This window comes from Pan troglodytes, chromosome 12 (genome assembly GCF_028858775.2).
Source record: "Pan troglodytes isolate AG18354 chromosome 12, NHGRI_mPanTro3-v2.0_pri, whole genome shotgun sequence".
Lineage (NCBI taxonomy): Eukaryota > Metazoa > Chordata > Mammalia > Primates > Hominidae > Pan > Pan troglodytes.
The window spans coordinates 94,717,543-94,737,343 of NC_072410.2; the positions used below are offsets into that span (position 1 = coordinate 94,717,543).

The 19,801-nt window shown below is 43.2% G+C and overlaps 1 protein-coding gene across 13 annotated transcripts in view; it reads right to left on the minus strand.

The window, feature by feature from the left end:
* The window catches only part of BABAM2 (BRISC and BRCA1 A complex member 2), a 455,408-nt gene that overhangs the window by 199,630 nt on the left and 235,977 nt on the right, over positions 1–19,801 (minus strand). For all 13 annotated transcript variants that reach the window (XR_010149587.1, XR_010149588.1, XR_010149589.1 and 10 more), the window contains one exon: positions 13,120–13,229. Coding sequence is in view for 9 of the 13 variants with exons in the window: in XM_024354264.3 (XP_024210032.1) it covers positions 13,120–13,229 (110 nt within the window). In the remaining 4 variants the exon portion in view is untranslated. The remainder of the gene's footprint in view (positions 1–13,119; positions 13,230–19,801) is intronic.

The following is a 19,801-nucleotide window of genomic DNA, read 5'->3' on the forward strand; positions in this document are numbered from 1 at the left end:
TAACTGGATAACCTAGAGTCCTCCTGCAACAAAACACTAAGAGGTGTTGAATAAATTTTTTTTATTTTTTATTTACTCTTTTTTTTTGAGATGGAGTCTCACTCTGTCACCAGGCTGGAGTGCAGTGGTGCAATCTAAGCTCACTGCAACCTCCATTTCCCAGGTTCAAGCAATTCTCCTGCCTCAGCCTCCCAAGCAGCTGGGACTAGAGGCGCATGCCACCACACCCAGCTAATCTTTGCATTTTTAGTAGAGGCAGGGTTTCACCATGTTGGCCAGGATGGTCTCCACCTCTTTTTTTTTCTTTTCTTTTTTTTTCTTTTTTTTTTTTTTGAGACGGAGTTTCACTCTTGTCGCCCAGGCTGGAGTGCAATGGTGCGTTCTTGGCTTACTGCAACCTCCACCTCTCCGTTCAAGCGATTCTCCTGCCTCAGCCTCCCAGCTAGTGATCCCCCTGCCTCGGACTCCCAGAGTGCTGGGATTACAGATGTGAGCCATTGCGCCCAGCTGAAAAAAAAATTTTAAACATAGTTACACTTCCTCCAAATTAAGAATAATTCCCAGGAGTACCTATCCCTGGTCCTACTACCTATGGCTTGGGTATCTGGGGCACATGGTCCACAGCAGGCTGTGAGTGTGGTGGGCACTGAGGCTTCTCAGAGAGAACAATGTCGTATGCAGTTTTCCTGCATGGTCTGTCCTGTAAAGAGGCATAAAGGCTGTTGTACCAAGGAAGTGACAGGGATCAAGCTCTGTTTTATTGAGATTAATCTAGCAAAGAATAAGATACTTAGAGGCTTGAAACAGCCTGGGGCAAGGGTGAGGAGATGAACATGAGAGACGACACACAAGCAAAATGAACTGGCAATTGATTAGATATGGGAAGCAATAGCAAGAGGTCAAAAATAGGATGCCTGGGTTTCATGGCTAGGGTCATTAGAAGGAGGGTAAAGCCATTAATGAAAATAAAGAACATGGGAGAAGTATAGATTTGGGGGACAGGAAGACAGGAAGTGTTAGATGATAATTCACACTTTAAATATTACATATGAAGATATAATGACTATTCTAGCATGAGACAATATAGAAGACATTAAAAATGCAGAACTGAACTACAGAATATAGATCCTTAAATGAGGTTTAGGAATTGCTTTAGGGGAAGGTGCGTTACTCTCCAAACTATATTTAAACTTTTTATGCATATATATTTTTCTAGGGTGAAGTCTATGGCTCTCATTAGATTTTCAAAGAGGTCTGTGTCAATCTGCTATTCCTTTAAACATACTGTGTCAACTTTGGTTACTGTTAATCTCTGGTGTTGTACAGTTTCCTTACGATATGTCTAGGTGTCAATTTCTTTTTATTTGGCCTGTTTGAGATTCACCGGACTTTCTCAATCTGAGGGTTGATATCTTCCATCAGTTCTGGGACATCCTGGGGGCATTTTCCCATCTACTTTCTGATTTCTTTGCTCAATGTTTTTGTTAACTAGCACTTTGCATCTCAGACCTTCCACTGAGGAATGTTTTCCTACTTGTGAATAAATATAAATGAACAGCAACTGCATAAAACAGTAATGATCGGTGTGAAAAGCTTTGCTGTTAAGAAATAGTGTTAAACTGGAAATCATGAATTTCTCATCTTCACGGCAGAAAAAAAATCTGCACAAAACCCTTGAGATGTTTTGTAGAAAGGTGCTAGGCCTGATTTTTTAAATTAAGATATAGTATATCTTATAGCTTTAGACTAATTATTATGCTGTAGAGAGGAGTATAGCATTTAAGAGAAATAAGGCACAGAACTTCCCCAAGACTCAAAATAAATTTAAGACAGAACTTAAGGGTCAAACAAGTTTAAGAAACATGTACCAGTGAGATTTGAGTTATCACAGATTTATATACATCTTCTTTCTAAATGTGTATTTTCTGCCTAAAAAGGAAGCTAGATAAAAACGCTGAGATATCACTAACTTAAGTGGCTAGGGAGGTGGGAGTTCTACACCAGAATGTTTCCAAAAATATGATATTTTGGGGCTGATTGATTTTCTCCCCCAACTAAATTCTGTTCTGGTTCTTTTTTGTAATATTTCAAAGCAAAGGCTGAGCTCTTGATCTTTTGGGAGGCACAGGCAAGACAAAAGGCCAAACTCACTAATGAAAACTTGCTGAACTTACTTTTCAGAATTCCATTCTAAGTCACGAAGAACCCTTTTGGCCCTGCTCCCAGACTAGTAAAACGAACATCTCAAGTCCCTAGAGGATAAGACAGCTCTCTCTACCAAAATCAAATACATATCTTCTCCTGAGAGCTGGCTGTCTTAGCATACTCAGGACCATCTATTTATCAAAGGACTAAAGGAAAAAACTCTCCAGGAGCACAATATTTATTATAGGATTATCTCAGTGACTCGAGAAAACATGAGTAAGGCTAAATTAAACCATGTTTACTATTACGTTCTATTACTTAAATCCTGACACAAAATCAGCCTAAGAGATCTGGAAGGTCTCTTTTTTGAGACGACTGATATGGATTTTTTTTCAAGGCAAGAATTTTTTTCTTTAAAATCTATACCTGTTAGTTATACAATTTTTCTCATTGTTTTAAAAATATTTTAAGCATCTAAAATAAAATTTTTCTATTCTGTTAAGATATCAAATTTGGTGGTAAATAAAACCACACATACCAATATATTTAACTTGCTTATTGCTTTTAAAAAACGTATTTGATCCAATTTATCCGAATGTAATATCCTTACTCATCCATAATTTTAAGTAGTATTATTTTAATTTTCAGTTCCCTTCACCCTTTCCCTAGGTCCTTTAGCCAAGTTTCACTTTATCCCAGCCCTTGTAGATCTCAGGCTATCCAAATATTCCAAGAGACCATGTTTGCTGCCAGGCATGCTGTGGGGTAAAGGCAGGGGAGGGGAGGCTGGAGACGGCAACAGGACTATATTAGGTCACATAGGTCACAGAAGATCAAAGTCATATTCCACCTCCAGGATTCAGTTGATAAACCACTCTTATGAAACAGGGCTCCACCTCTCAGAAACATGAACAGGCGACCATAAAGGAAAGTATCCTCCTGGCTAGCCACAAGGCACAGCAATAAGAAATGACTGTGAAAACCCACCGCCTTAACATGCACATAGTGTCACAGCTTTCTGCCTCTCCAGCCAGACCTGTCAATGGAGACTGTGGTTGAGCTTGGGCAGGGGCCTGGCTAGGGCCAGCCTGGCCAGAGGGGCTGTGGCTCACCAGCCCTCAACTGATGGAAAAGAGGCCCAGGCCTTAAAGAGTTTAGAGTCCAGGGAGGCAATATGACAAAGGAGGCATAAACACAGGGAAAAAGTGTGGTGCCATTGTGGAGGCAGGCAGTGGTGGTCAGGAAATGTTCCATGGAGGAGGTGATGATTGAGAAGATCTAAGAACATGGGCAGGACTTTAACGGACCCTGTGGGGGAGGTAAATAAACTCAATGTTCTGGTCTAAGGAGCAGCCTGAGCAAGGTATGGAAGTGAAAAAAATACAAGGTGTGTTCAGGAAATCACAAAATTCTGTTTGGCTGGACAACAGGATACACGTAGAGTCCAGCCTAGGGTGGAAAAGTGAACAGGACTGTAACACGGACTCTGAATGCCAGATGGAGAGCTGTGCATTTACTTCGCTTGGCAACAGAGAGGCATTGAAGCTTCTCAGCAAGGACATTACAGGACTGGAATTTACTTCAAAGGACAGTGACAGTTCCGCATGGATAAACTGAAATAGGAAGGAACTAGAAGTTAAGAGCCCCTCAGGACCCATGGCAACTGGAAGACTGAACTAGGTAATGGTAGTAGGCATGACAAGACTCAGAGACATTGTGGAGAGTGGGTTTTTAGTCCAAAACAACTGGCTGGCTAATAGGGGCATGAGGTATGGTCAATGCCTTTAAGATGTACCACCTGGGCACCAAGAAGACAAGAGTGTCATGAATAAAAACAGGCTGTAAAGAAGAAACATTAGCTTATTGGGGGAATGATGAGTTTAGTTTCAGGCTCTTTGAATTTGAGGTGTCAACTGAACACACAGATAGACAAGTCTATCTAGTGGTTAGAGAAGCAGATCTGTAAGCAGGGAGAAATGCTGAGATTAGAAATGGGGATCTGGGTGTCATCCACAAACAGGCAATGCCACAAAAGTGTCTAGAGATGTTATCACAGGAAGCACAATTTAGCATAATTTAATGGGTTGAAAAAAGGAAGGAGTAGCAGTGAAGGAGACAAGGAAGGATCTAAAAACTCCAAGTTATGGAAGAAAAAAGCTATATTATAAAACACATGATAGACATACTATCATGAGGATCAGATGGGATGGTAAAGTGAAAAGCAGTTTGAATATTTTAAAGTACTGAACAAATACATATCTGTTATTGTTACAGTATTGCATATTTAATCTCTAGAAAAGCCCGGCTTTCCATAATCTTCCAAAGCTCCTTCTCCACCAAGTCAAATGGAAATGTGATCTCCCACTCTCTTGAACTCTTACAGCACTTAATAAGTATTTTCTCAAGGAGCACTAACTAAGCATCAACCATGGGCCAAGCACTACAGTAGGGCCTTTCTCATCTACCTCCCCACTTGGAGTAGATGAAACTGAAACTTAGATTTATTCCTCTTCACAGAAGATGAAAAGAAGCTCAAAAACGTTAACTTAAGCCAAGATTGCCAGCCAATAAGTGAAGGAACAGGGGGCTTCTGATGCCATGTATTAATATGCCTTTTCTATTAATCCACAAGTCACAACTTGCGATATTTGTTCTGATCCCTCTTACTTTAAGGAAATTAAGGGGATGAGCCACATTTCATTTATGCTGACAGCCTCTGAAGCACCTAGCAAAGGGCCTCACATGTGGTCGATTCTCATTGGGTTTCTGTTGCCTGAAAGAACAAACATGCATATTGCAGGTACACAGGCCTCAATAACAGTGAGCGTTCGTGGGCTGGGAAGTTTTGAGTACTCATTTCCAAGGCAGATGTAACTTAACAAAAAGTTCTAAAAACAAATTCTGTACTTGTGAAAGATGCCACCTGGTCTGCCTCAGGGCTGAAGTCCTCTTTTTATGCACAGAGTGGGAACAGCACAGGGAATGAGGAAGCTGGTTGTCTTTAAACCACTCCCACAAAGTGGCTCAAGCCAAGAAAAGGGCCCACACCTTTCGGGGAAGAGTGCTATGCAGACTCTCATGCCCATTTAACCTTTGGTTTCACTACAACAACTGCCAACAGTCTGGGGAAGAGGGAAAGGTAGAGCATGTTTCACGCCAGCTCTGATGATGTAACCTTAAAACTCACAGCTTTTCTGCCAGGGGAAAAAAAAGCAACTGGTTTAGAAACTATTTTTTCCCCTTTCCTAATATTCAACCAAAATCTAATTTGCATCACTGACTACTAGCTTTTTTTTTTTTTTTTTTGCATAACTCACCATTGACTTTTTTTTTTTTTTTTTAATTAACAGAACTTACTCGTGTCTAATTCAACGGATTGGTTTTGGTTCCTTGGAAGACAAATGTATAGGGCCAGAAATATGTTTATTTCATAAATGTCCCTTGTGCAAGAACACAAAGTTCTTCTCAGAAGCATTTACTCTGCAAGTCATAGAAATGCGCAGTGGGAAACCGGTAAACAATATGCATCTAAGCATCGTAAGGGCGTGCAGCCACGTGCGGCAGGGCTGCCAGGGACACCAGACAACTATTCCACGACCCTGGGCAAACAGACTTCAGAAGTGGGATCACATTTCAGAGCTTCATCAAATTAGAACACATCTCGGAGTCTTCTACCAATGAATCTGACCGATGTTCTCTTTTGTCAGGATTGTCTAATTTGTAGTCTTTTTAGGGTACAACAAATCAATATTTTTTCCTACATATGATGACAAGACCCAAAAGTAGCCCTTTTCTTTTCCAATTGCTGGGAGTAGTTAACGTGAGTATAATATCTTTGCCTCCTGCATGGACAAGCTGGGACAGAGGAACAGTCAGACTGGAATGGGGTTCCTCCCAGGCCCACGATATCTCTCTATGCCCATGGAGGAGATGGTGGGAATGCAAGCCTTCTCTTGGTAATTTTTACCCAGTGTGGATGGGGCTATTGGTCTCTCCTGAGCCTCTCCCTGTCAAATGCACTGCATGGGGCTTGGGACTTCCTAGAAAGAGCCATAGCAGAAGCCAAAAGAGTACAAGCCTCAGCTAGGGCAAGAGTTTGACGTCGGCTTTGGGCGGGTCCACATGGGACGCTTTTCCCATGACTCCTGAAAGAACTCTCCAAGTCTGAGTCGATAATCAATGCTTGGATAGCTAAAAGTTGACAAGATAGTATAAAACAGAAAACAAATGAGAGCTTAGCACAGTCAGTTCTCAAAACCTATCCCATGACTACAGCCTTCTTGAAATGGCATGTCTGTGCTATGCTCTGAACTCTGGAAGAATTAACCAAAAGTATTAATAACTTTAGCAAATATCTAAGCCCTTATAGAAGTCATACCCCAAGTTTACTTCTTTTATGTTAATCTTTCTCTAAAACCTCATTTTGAAAACTTCTACTTAAAGATATAAGAATGTTTGGTAGTTTGTTCTGGTATTATAAATGTAGTTCTACCAAGTGAATTTGTAGCAACCAGGAAAAGTATAAGACCTTTCAGTGAGGCATTTTCCAATATTTTGGTGAGAACTACTTATTCACCTAGAAGACTGCCAATCAGGCAATTGATAACTGTGTATTGCATTTATGCACGGCATTAAAAAAAAGACTTGTTCCTCACCTCAATAAGTAGCTTGCAATTCAGCAAAAGATTTTTAAAAATCCTTATCACCAATTAAAGCTATGATGGGTAGATTATAATATAAATATAGATTATAAGATTAATATAAATTCAGTGTTACAAAGAGCTCTGGGGAAGGCTAGACTAATTGTCCTCAGGGAAAATGGTTGGTAGAGATGGTATTTGAATAAGGCCTTAGAAAAAGTATAGTATTTCAACAGGAAGAGGGGTTAGAGAAGGGCCTTGTACATGGAAGGAGCAGCTTTAGCAAAAGCACAGAGGCAAGAGAGTGCTGGCAATGTAAGAAAACTTCAAGTGCTCAGGTCTGGCTGAAGGAAACAGTGTATGAGGGGAAGCAACCGAAAAATGATCTAAAAGGGTATGCTGTGGAGAGCTCTTAACATAAGAAAGAAGAAGAGGCCGGGCGCGGTGGCTCACGCCTGTAATCTCAGCACTTTGGGAGGCCGAGGTGGGTGGATCACGAGGTCAGGAGTTTGAGACCATCATGGCTAACACGGTGAAACCCCGTCTCTACTAAAAATACAAAAAATTAGCCGGGCGTGGTGGCGGGCGCCTGTAGTCCCAGCTACTCGGGAGGCTGAGGCAGGAGAATGGCGTGAACCTGGGAGGCGGAGCTTGCAGTGAGCGGAGATGGTGCCACTGCACTCCAGCCTGGGGGACGGAACGAGATTCCGTCTCAAAAAAAAAAAAAGAAGAAGAAGAAAGAAAAAAAAGGGAGGAAGGACATGAGAGAGCTGGACTTTGGAGATTGGAAAAATGACTTTTAAAATATACCCTTCCCTAATCATTTCCCACACATTAGATTTTTAGAGTGAGACTATTTCATTAGCAAGTTTATTTACAAATTAGGTATAGTAACTTCCAAGAAAAACAACCTAGCTGCTGGAACAAATGTTTTTCTGAGCTGGCAAATTATTGCCTGCAGCTTAACTAATATATTCATATTGCCCACATCTTGTGATTGTTTCATTAACTCTTTTCTCATCACCAAAGCACCTTTGTAATTTAACTCATTAGTTACACAATGAGTGGCTACGCTAGAATTGGTACTTGCTCCCTTATTTACCCATCCTCTCCTTTTCTGCCCCAACTTATCCCTGCTAAACACTCACTTGTTCTTCTCCTATGAACTGTATCAATAATAATAATATTCATGGCTATTACTTGCTGAGTGTTTACTGTAGTGCCAGGCACTGTGATTAATGCTTTATGAACAGTATTAATATAATCCTGAAAACAACACTAAGAAATAGGTATTATTATGTCTATTTTATGACTGAGGAAACAAGCTCAGAGAAGTTACATTTTGTGCCAGCTGGTGAGTGGCAGGAACCAGGTTTAAACTAGATCTGCTTGACTCAGAGCCCTTGCCTTATGCCACGTCATTCTACTGCCTCTGGTATCCACTGATCGCTTACTAATATGGGTCAGTATTTTCCATTAAAAAATAATAAAACACTCTTTGGGGCCAGGCACTGTGGCTCATGCCTGTAATCCTAGCACTTTGGGAGGCCGAGGCGGGCAGATCACCTGAGGTCAGGAGTTCGAGACCAGCTTGGCCAACATGGTGAAACTCTGTCTCTACTGAAAATACAAAAAATTAGCTGGGCGTGGTGGCTGGTGCCTGTAGTCCCAGGTACTCGGGAGGCTGAAACCCGAGAATCACTTGAACCCAGAAGGTGGAGGTTGCAGTGAGCTGAGATTGCACCACTGCACTCCAGCCTGGATGACAGAGTGAGACTCTGTCTCAAAACAAACAAACAAACAAAAAACAAAAAACAGAAACATTCTTTGGGAGGCCGAGGCAGCAGAATCACTTGAGCCTAGGAGTTTGAGACTAGCCTGGGCAATAGAGCGAGACCCGGTCTCTACAAAAATAAAAATAAAAACATTAGGCATGCATGGTGGCACCTGGAGTCCTAGCCACTTGGGAGACTGAGGTAGGAGGGTCACTTGAGCCCAGGAGGTCAAGGCTGCAGTGAGCCATAAGCATGCCACTACACTCCAGCCTGGGTGACAGAGTGAGACGCTGTCTCAAAACAAAAATTAAACATTCATTGAGTGCCTGCTACTGTAAAATCCTGTTCTAAGTGCTGTGTCAGATATATAAAAAGACAAGAGAATGCCTATAGATTATTGATGTTCATAAGCTCCCATATTTGAGTATAAACAGCTGTGTCATATTGGTTTTTAAGATGATGTGTCCATGATTTATAAATTAGAGCAACTAAGGTCGGAAGGGGTAAAAATGGCTCAGTATTTTTACTAAGAATGCTAGATAGTGACCACATCTACTCACAGACAGAAATCAGCCAACTGTAACTAAATGACTCACAGAGAATTTTAATAATACATTTCAATCAGAGTCTGTAAAAACTCTCTCTGCTGATGAAAAATCTGTCCTGTCAGAAGTTCCCAACCAAATCTGCTTATAATCCATTTTCAATGAACCTCAGCTTCCTTTGAAGTAGAATAAACTACTAAAGCATTTCACCCACAATAAGCACACTGTGAATTCAGGCCTTACAAAATTCATTACTGATGAATAATGTTACTTGGTTATAACACAAATGCGATATCAAACTACTTCTGCCATGTAGCCTGAATGTTGTGTAAAATTATACGCAGCTATTTCGATGCAGCAAAATAAAACATGTTATCTTTTTAAGCTATCTACTTTTAATATTAGCTTTACTAACTTCTGAGTCAGTTTTTGCTAAATATTTTGAAGAGGCTAGTTACATTTTACAAATAACATTAATAGTTACAAATAAGTAAGAAATTGGGCCAGATGTTTAGCAGCCCACTGTAGGCTACAACCATTCAAACTCCAGGGAACATCTGGAAGGAGTCTCAATTTTGGACTCAGTCTGCCTATTCTTTTCTCTCTACAAAGGTACAGTATTCATGTCACTAAATGCACAATAACACTTGCCAAAAGGGTGTAGTGGCAAGTACTAATTGCATTTACTCTGCAATGGAAACTCTTAATATGATGAATTTTTTAAGGAAACAAAAGTCAATGAAGAGAAATAAATGTAAGAGTTCAAGAGTGGCAAAAGAAAGAATGAGACGGCTGGTCTCCAGCTCCTAACCGCGAGTGATCCGCCAGCCTCGGCCTCCCGAGGTGCCGGGATTGCAGACAGAGTCTCGTTAACTCAGTGCTCAATGGCGCCCAGGCTGGAGTGCAGTGGCGTGATCTCGGCTCGCTACAACCACCTCCCAGCCGCCTGCCTTGGCCTCCCTAAGTGCCGAGATTGCAGCCTCTGCCTGGCAGCCACCCCGTCTGGGAAGTGAGGAGCGTCTCCGCCTGACTGCCCATCGTCTGGGATGTGAGGAGCCCCTCTGCCTGGCTGCCCAGTCTGGAAAGTGAGGAGCGTCTCTGCCCGGCCGCCATCCCATCTAGGAAGTGAGGAGCGTCTCTGCCCGGCCGCCATCCCATCTAGGAAGTGAGGAGCGCCTCTTCCCGGCCGCCATCACATCTGGGAAGTGAGGAGCGTCTCTGCCCGGCCGCCCATCGTCTGAGATGTGGGGAGCACCTCTGCCCTGCCGCCCCGTCCAGGATGTGAGGAGTGTCTCTGCCCGGCCGCCCTGTCTGAGAAGTGAGGAGACCCTCTGCCTGGCAACCGCCCCATCTGAGAAGTGAGGAGCCCCTCCGCCCGGCAGCCACCCCGTCTGAGAAGTGAGGAGCGTCCTCCCTCCTCGTCTGGGAGGGAGGTGGGGGGGTCAGCCCCCCGCCCGGCCAGCCACCCCGTCCGGGAGGTGAGGGGCACCTCTGCCCAGCTACCCCTACCGGGAAGTGAGGAGCCCCTCTGCCCGGCCAGCTGCCTCGTCCGGGAGGGAGGTGGGGGGGGTCAGCCCCCCGCCTGGCCAGCCGCCCCGTCCGGGAGGCGAGGGGTGCCTCTGCCCGGCCGCCCCTACTGGGAAGTGAGGAGCCCCTCTGCCCGGCCAGCCGCCCCGTCCGGGAGGGAGGTGGGGGGGTCAGCCCCCCTCCCGGCCAGCCGCCCCATCCGGGAGGGAGGTGGGGGGGTCAGCCCCCCGCCCGGCCAGCTGCCCCGTCCGGGAGGGAGGTGGGGGGATCAGCCCCCCGCCTGGCCAGCCGCCCCATCCGGGAGGGAGGTGGGGGGATCAGCCCCCTGCCCGGCCAGCCGCCCTGTCCAGGAGGTGGGGGGGGGCGCCTCTGCCCGGCCGCCCCTACTGGGAAGTGAGGAGCCCCTCTGCCCAGCCAGCCGCTCTGTCTGGGAGGGACATGGGGGGGTCAGCCCCCGGCCCGGCCAGCCGCCCCGTCCGGGAGGGAGGTGGGGGGGTTAGCCCCCCGCCTGGCCAGCCGCCCCATCCGGGAGGTGAGGGGCGCCTCTGCCCGGCCGCCCCTTCTGGGAAGTGAGGAGCCCCTCTGCCCGGCCAGCCGCCCCATCCGGGAGGGAGGTGGGGGGGTCAGCCCCCCGCCCGGCCAGCCGCCCCGTCCAGGAGGGAGGTGGGGGGTCAGCCCCCCGCCCGGCCAGCCGCCCCGTCCGGGAGGGAGGTGGGGGGGTCAGCCCCCCGCCCGGCCAGCCGCCCCGTCCGGGAGGGAGGTGGGGGGTCAGCCCCCCGCCCGGCCAGCCGCCCCGTCCGGGAGGGAGGTGGGGGGGTCAGCCCCCCGCCCGGCCAGCCGCCCCGTCCGGGAGGGAGGTGAGGGGGTCAGCCCCCCGCCCGGCCAGCCGCCCTGTCCGGGAGGTGAGGGGCGCCTCTGCCCGGCCGCCCCTACCGGGAAGTGAGGAGCCCCTCTGCCCGGCCAGCCGCCCCCTCCGGGAGGGAGGTGGGGGGGTCAGCCCCCCGCCGGGCCAGCCGCCCCGTCGGGGAAGTGAGGGGCACCTCTGCCCGGCCGCCCCTACTGGGAAGTGAGGAGCCCCTCTGCCCGGCCAGCCGCCCTGTCCGGGAGGGAGGTGGGGGGTCAGCCCCCCGCCCGGCCAGCCGCCCCGTCCGGGAGGGAGGTGGGGGGGGTCAGCCCCCCGCCCGGCCAGCCGCCCCGTCCGGGAGGTGAGGGGCGCTTCTGCCCGGCCGCCCCTACTGGGAAGTGAGGAGCTCCTCTGCCCAGCCACCACCCCATCTGGGAGGTGTACTCAACAGCTCATTGAGAACGGGCCGTGAAGACAATGGCGGTTTTGTGGAATAGAAAGGGGGGAAAGGTGGGGAAAAGATTGAGAAATCGGATGGTTGCTGTGTCTGTGTAGAAAGAGGTAGACATGGGAGACTTTTCATTTTGTTCTGTACTAAGAAAAATTCTTCTGCCTTGGGATCCTGTTGATCTGTGACCTTACCCCCAACCCTGTGCTCTCTGAAACATGTGCTGTATCCACTCAGGGTTGAATGGATTAAGGGCGGTGCAAGATGTGCTTTGTTAAACAGATGCTTGAAGGCAGCATGTTCGTTAAGAGTCATCACCACTCCTTAATCTCAAGTACCCAGGGACACAAACACTGCGGAAGGCCGCAGGGTCCTCTGCCTAGGAAAACCAGAGAACTTTGTTCACTTGTTTATCTGCTGACCTTCCCTCCACTATTGTCCTGTGACCCTGCCAAATCCCCCTCTGCGAGAAACACCCAAGAATGATCAATAAAAAAGAAAAAAAAAAAAAATCAAAGAAGTATAAAACAAAACAAAACAAAAAAAAAAAAAAGAAAGTTATATAAATGGAGTCATACAGTATGTGGCCTTTTGAAATTGACTTTTTTTTACCCAGCATAATTCCCTGGAAATACATATTTGAAGTGAGTTTCTTATAGACAGCATATAGCTGGGTCATGATTTTTTTTTCTATCCACTCTGCCAATCTCTGTCTTTGAACTGATATATTTAGATCATTTACATTTGATGTAATCATTGATACATTAGGGCAATTTTATTTTTGTTTCCTGTTTGTTTTCTGTTTTTAGTTTCTCTGTATTCTTTTATCCTGCCTGCCTATGGGTTACTTTAAAAGTTTTTAGAATTCCACTTTATTTATTGTGCTTTAAAGTGTGTTCCTTTGTATACCTTTTTTAGTGGCCACTGAAAAATGTACTCAAAGAAATCACATTATATATATAATGGTATCACATCATATGTATACAACATCATTGGTGTTGACATGTTACTAGTTGGAGAGGAGTGTAGAAACCTAACCTCCCTTATATCTCCTCACCCTCCCTCATTTATAATAAAATTATCTTAAATAAAAAAAAAATAAAAAAAAAAAAAAAAATAAAAAAAAAAAAGAAAGAATGAGACATATTGGTTAGCAAGAAGTAGCACCAGGCTACCTCATGTTAATGACACTTACTGCTCAATTCGAGGTGACAAGTACAGCTTGGGGTACACCTGGGTGGCTTCAGTGTCCTCAAAACTAACAGAGAGGAGGGCCACATCTTCTCCAGGGTCTTCATTTACATCCTTAAACAAGAAGTGAAAACACAACATCAGCACCTGTTCTCCTAACATCTTATTAGTGACAAGCTCACAGTCCACTGGCATTGAAGCCATGACTGTGAGTTACCCTTATTCCACTTTAGCTTAGCTGCTTTGCACATCCTTTCCACACACCTACCCACTCCTCTAGAGGGATGGATTTTAAACTTTCTGAGCAAAGCCCACCACAGCAAAGCGAAAGACCTCCACCTATCTCACTTGTTCCCACATTCAGGAGGTAGGGGGCAGGTAGTGAACCTGGTGGTAACAAAGAATTCAGCAAAAATATAATTAAGTTGCAGTAAACATATTACTATAAACATAATTTATATCCTACAACATCAAAAAACATTAAAATATCCAGTAATTTTCTTACACCTACCTTGACAGTATGTTGTAAGCTATTTAAATAGCAAAAATTTGCAGGAAACATATCACCATGAAGAGTGTCACCATACAAGCAAATGACAAGGGGGTTAGGTACACATCTACTTTGGCAAAATGATAATGGATGATTCATATGTGAATCATGAGACATACATATCTTAAAAGTCTAGTTATAAGAACACTATAGGACAAAACATTGTTGATCCAAGTATGTACCAATAAACATTGTGAGATTAACCAAATAACACACAATAAACTAAACTGATAATGATAAAACTAAACTTACTGTAATTTATAATTAAAAAGCAAGAATAGCAGGAACTGAATATTATAACCAACTCAAGCCAATGCTGATGATACACTGATGAAGTGTCCTGAATCAAAACTGTGGAATTTACAACTATGTGCATGTGCTTTATGATTATTGCCAAGCACCAAGTGTCTGCCAGACTTCTGAATAAAATACTGAATTAAAATAAATCTCGTGGCACACATTGATTTTAATTTGTGAATACCAAATTTTAATAACCCTTAATTTATTTTTGGTTGGTAGTGGTTCCAAGTCAAATATAAAAATTTTAAACACTTAATTACTAAACACTTAATATGTGTTAAACACTTAACATCTTTCACTCATAGAGACTGGTAAGAACGGAGCTATATTTCTGGATCAGTTCATAGGTCCTTAGGAAGGTTCAGCAGCCACACCAGCAGCAAGAGAGGGAGGGGTCACACCTAGACTTTAAGACTCATTACTCGGCTGGGCGCGGTGGCTCATGCCTGTAATCCCAGCACTTTGGGAGGCTGAGGCGGGCGGATCACAGGTCAGGAAATCGAGACCATCCTGGCTAACATGGTGAAACCCGGTCTCTACTAAAAATACAAAAAAACAAAATTAGCCGGGCGTGGTGGTGGGCACCTGTAGTCCCAGCTGCTTGGGACGCTGAGGCAGGAGAATGGCGTGAACCCGGGAGGCGGAGCTTGCAGTCAGCGGAGATGGCACCACTGCACTCCAGCCTGGGCGACAGAGCGAGACTCCACCTCAAAAAAAAAAAAAAAGACTCACTACTCATGAGCTTGACATTGTATCTTCAACCTCAAATACAATGTCTTTTGTCTGTCACGCCACCCCTTCTTTTCCTTCATCCTGGGAAGCTGGCCATCACTCATCCTGCTCAACTCCGGAACCTTCGGTCTCCTTGCTCTGCATTCTCTTGTGTGTATAAGAGGGATGAGTGTGACATGTATACACAGGGACAAGAACCACAAGTCTCTCCCATCCTAAAAAAGAAACATTTTTAAAGGAAAGGAAAGAATCTTGTTGAACTCTACAGAGCTCCTTGGATTCCCTCTCCTCTCGCTCCTCCCCTTCACAGACTGCTTGGAAGAGATATCTACACACTCTCTATTCCCTTCTCTTCCGCTTATCCCTCAGCCCACAACGATAGCCTACTACTGACCCCACAAGTTCATGAAGACCATTCCCACCAAGGGTAACCACTAAACACACCAAATGCTTCTCTGCCCTTTTCTTACTTGATGTCTAAACAGTATTTGACATGGGTGACCACTTGCCTCTCGAAACTCTCTTTTCTTGATGGTCTTTTCCTGTCTCTTTGGCCACTTCCCTTTCCATTTTCTTTCTTTTTTAAAAAATTAAGGACTTCATGTCTAAAACACCAAAAGCAATGGCAACAAAAGCCAAAATTGACAAATGGGATCTAATTAAACTAAAGAGCTTCTGCACAGCAAAAGAAACTACCATCAGAGTGAACAGGCAACCTACAAAATGGGAGAAAATTTTCGCAACCTACTCATCTGACAAAGGGCTAATATCCAGAATCTACAATGAACTCAAACAAATTTACAAGAAAAAAACAACCCCATCAAAAAGTGGGCGAAGGACATGAACAGACACTTCTCAAAAGTAGACATTTATGCAGCCAAAAAACACATGAAAAAATGCTCACCATCACTGGCCATCAGAGAAATGCAAATCAAAACCACAATGAGATACCATCTCACACCAGTTAGAATGGCATCATTAAAAAGCCAGGAAACAACAGGCGCTGGAGAGGATGTGGAGAAATAGGAACACTTTTACACTGTTGGTGGGACTGTAAACTAGTTCAACCATTGTGGAAGTCAGTGTGGCGATTCCTCAGGGATCTAGAACTAGAAATACCATTTCACCCAGCCATCCCATTACTGGGTATATACCCAAAGGACTATAAATCATGCTGCTATAAAGACACATGCACACGTATGTTTATTGCGGCACTATTCACGATGGCAAAGACTTGGAACCAACCCAAATGTCCAACAATGATAGACTGGATTAAGAAAATGTGGCACATATACACCATGGAATACTATGCAGCCATAAAAAATGACGAGTTCATGTCCTTTGTAGGGACATGGATGAAACTGGAAATCATCATTCTCAGTAAACTATCGCAAGGACAAAAAACCAAACACCGCATGTTCTCACTCATAGGTGGGAATTGAACAATGAGAACACATGGACACAGGAAGGGGAACATCACACTCTGGGGACTGTTGTGGGGTGGGGGGAGGGGGGAGGGATAGCATTAGGAGATATATGTAATGCTAAATGACGAGTTAATGGGTGCAGCACACCAGCATGGCACATGTATACATATGTAACTAACCTGCACATTGTGCACATGTACCCTAAAACTTAAAGTATAATAATAATAAAATAAAATTTAAAAAAAATTTTAGATTACAAAATTTAGGCTTGTCTTAACAAGTCAAACCATACAGAAATTTATAAAGTAAAAGCTCTTCCACCCCTCTCTCGCCCCCACTTTTCAAGGTAACCAATATTAACTGTGTGTGTAGGTAGCTTCAAACTACTTTCTTTATGCTCATAAAAACATATACACATTTGCATATAAACAGCTCTTTAACCTTCTGTTTTGTTTTCCCTAAAGGAATCATATCACTCTATCAATTGCTTTTTAAATAGCCACATAATATTCCATGGCATGGATTTATTTTTTATTAAACCATTTCCTTAGCAACAAACTTCAGGTTGTTCACAATTCTTGGCCACTTGATAGTGCTGCAATAAATATTCTTTTGTGTGTGTATGTTTGTCTCAGTGTATGTACATTTGTGTGTGCGCATTTGTTAGTAGTGGAACTTATATTTTTAAATAGAGAATTAAAACTGAGCTTCTTGGGTCAAAGGTTATGAACATTTTACATTTCAAAAGAATTTGACAGATTATTTTCTAAAAATTTTGCAACAGGCCGGGCGCAGTGGCTCACACCTGTAATCCCAGCACTTTGGGAGGCCGAGGTGGGTGGATTACCTGAGGTCAGGAGTTCGAGACCAGCCTGGCCAACACGGTAAACCCCATCTCTACTAAAAATACAAAAATTAGCCAGGCGTGATGGCACATGCCTGTAATCCCAGCTACTTGGGAGGCTGAGGCAGGAGAATTGCTTGAACCCGGGAGGCGGAGATTGCAGTGAGCCGAGATGGTGCCACTGCACTCCAGCCTGGCTGACAGAGTGAGACTCTGTCTCAAAAAAATAATAATAATAAAATAAAATAAAAATAAAAATAATAAAATAAAAAAATATTTGCAACAATTCACATTTGGACCTGTGAGTTTGTATAAGCCTGCTTCCCCTCATCCTGAATCACTGGATAACACTGGCTGTTACCACTCTTTAAAATCTGGAAAATGGTATCTCCATTTAGATTCAATGAATGAGGCTGAGCAACTTTTTACTTATTTACTGGTCATCTACATTTCTTTTGTAAATTTCCTGATCAAATCCATTATCCATCTTGCTTTAAGGTTCTTAGTCTTTGTTGTCGTTGTTCATTGAGTTTCTTAATCTTTTTCTGTCACATGTGCTAAAGTTATTTTCTCTTTTTGACTTTTTACTTCATTTGAAGGCTCTTCTGCCATCACAGAAAATTTAGATTTTTGCAGAGTTAAATCCGGTCAATAACTCTGAGGTTCTATAACTGCTTCTCTAGTTTTTCATCTTATATTGTTATAATTTTATTTGTACATTGTAGATTTGCAATACCTCTGGAATATATTTTTAGGTGGCATGATATAAGAAGTATAGCTTTGTTTTGTCTTGTTCTGTTTCTAACTGGGTGAGGAGGGGGATAAGTGGGTAAGAGCAGGATCTTAGCACACTATCTGGCATATGGAAACCACTCAATGTTAGCTGAATGAATAAATTAGTGAACAAATAGAATGTTCATCCCTAATTTTTATTCTCTACATCTAGAGATTTTTCAGGAACCTACTTTACAAATTTTTTTGTCACCAATAATGTCTAGAAACTAAATGCTGGCTCCCTGCTCCTGGCCTTGTTAATACACCAAGTCCTCCAGAACTAGTGACTTTAAAAGGAGAGTCCAGGTCAGGAGTCTGAGCTTACTGATCACTTCTTGCTCTTTTATAGATGATAGAGTATTCAACCTTGAACTTTCCTTTCTGTAAAATGAGAATGAAAATTGTAAAAAATACTTAGGGTCTGCAACAAACAGAAACTACTCAATTGTATAATATGACTTTAAAACTCATCAAACATCTAAAACTAAGGTTAAAGCTGAGCTTGAAGACATTCATAGGAACAAATTCATCTTACGATCTAAGTGTAGAAGTAGCCCTATGTGAGTTAGATTGGTCAAAAAGACAATTAAAAAAGAAATAACATTTACTTTCAGAAACCTTTCCCCAATGACTAAGTTTTCTTATGTAAGGTCAAGGCTAGAGGCTATGATTACAAATCACATAACCTTGCAAAAACACACTGCAAAGAACCAGGGGCCACCAAAATCCTTTATAATTGGGGGCTTTATTCCATATGCCTATGGGTCATTTATAATTATTTCCCTTTCTGACTTTTAAACTTTCAATTTCACTACTATTTCAATAAAGAGCAGAAATGCTTAGAGACAATCCTCCAAACAAACGGAATGACCCTGGTTTATATAATCAACATTTATCATCTGGCATCCTGAAAAAAGTACATAAAACATGAGTCTGAATATGAAACTAGTTTTTTCCAGGAGTTCGTTTTATATGTGTTATTCCTGTTGGTGTGGCACATGAGATTTCCCCGAAATGGTATTTGATTCCTAATGGATATCTAAGTTTGAATTTGAGTGCTTAAACAAGCCCATAGAATTCCAAAAATACAAATCCACACAGTGCTGTTTCTAGTTTCTGCAACTCTAACAAGCATGTACATGTGTTCCCTCCCATCTGGGAAATTAGAAAAGAAGCTCTTGTACCATGGTTCTGAGAAGCTAACATTACAGATGATTACTGTAACCACTAATGGCAGCATTTGGAAAACAGGGGGTGGTTACAGCATAGTAGGGGACATTTAAAAACTTACAAGTATACATTTTCAGGGCTCTGTATCTGCACCATTTGAAACTGCAAAAGGCTAAAATGGGAGGAAAGATACCGAATCTGATAAAGCTAAAGAAGAATATTGTCCCCCACCTTTATAAAAGTCTGCCAGGCACTGACACACGTACGGTAAAGCAATAATGGCCATGATATTCTGGTGAGATGTAACAGTGGATCTGGCTCAGCCCTTGATTAAAGGAGTTCCTATGGTGTATAATGAATATTCACTATAGGTGAGTTCCTGGCAGGCTGGGAGATTTTCGTGTTCATTTTTGCACCCCCAGTGTCTGGAACATAGTACATACAGAGCAACTGGTGGAAAAAATGGAATTAATGCAGAGATAACTAAAAGAATGAGTAAATCAATGCAATAAGCCACTGAACTAGCTTTTCTAAACAGAGAAATATTTGGGTTTCAGGACTGACAGTATAAATGATGGAATTAAGTGGAAAATGCTTTCAATAGGGAAGATTCTCAGTATTTATCTCCTTAATTCCTTAAGTCTATGCTTACTTAAGATTTCATTAAAAAAAAAAAACTCAAGTCTGAACTATGTATCGCCAAGGATATACCTATTAATAAGAGAAAATACTTCTGGTTAGATCATAATGGTTCATTTATATAACTATTCTCAATTGAGGCTCTTTGCAAATATCAAAAGGGTGTAGAAAACAACAACAATTAGCCTTGGAAATGAAAGTAAACCAAGTACAATTTATCATTATGCTCTACTCCTTTGATATGCTAATT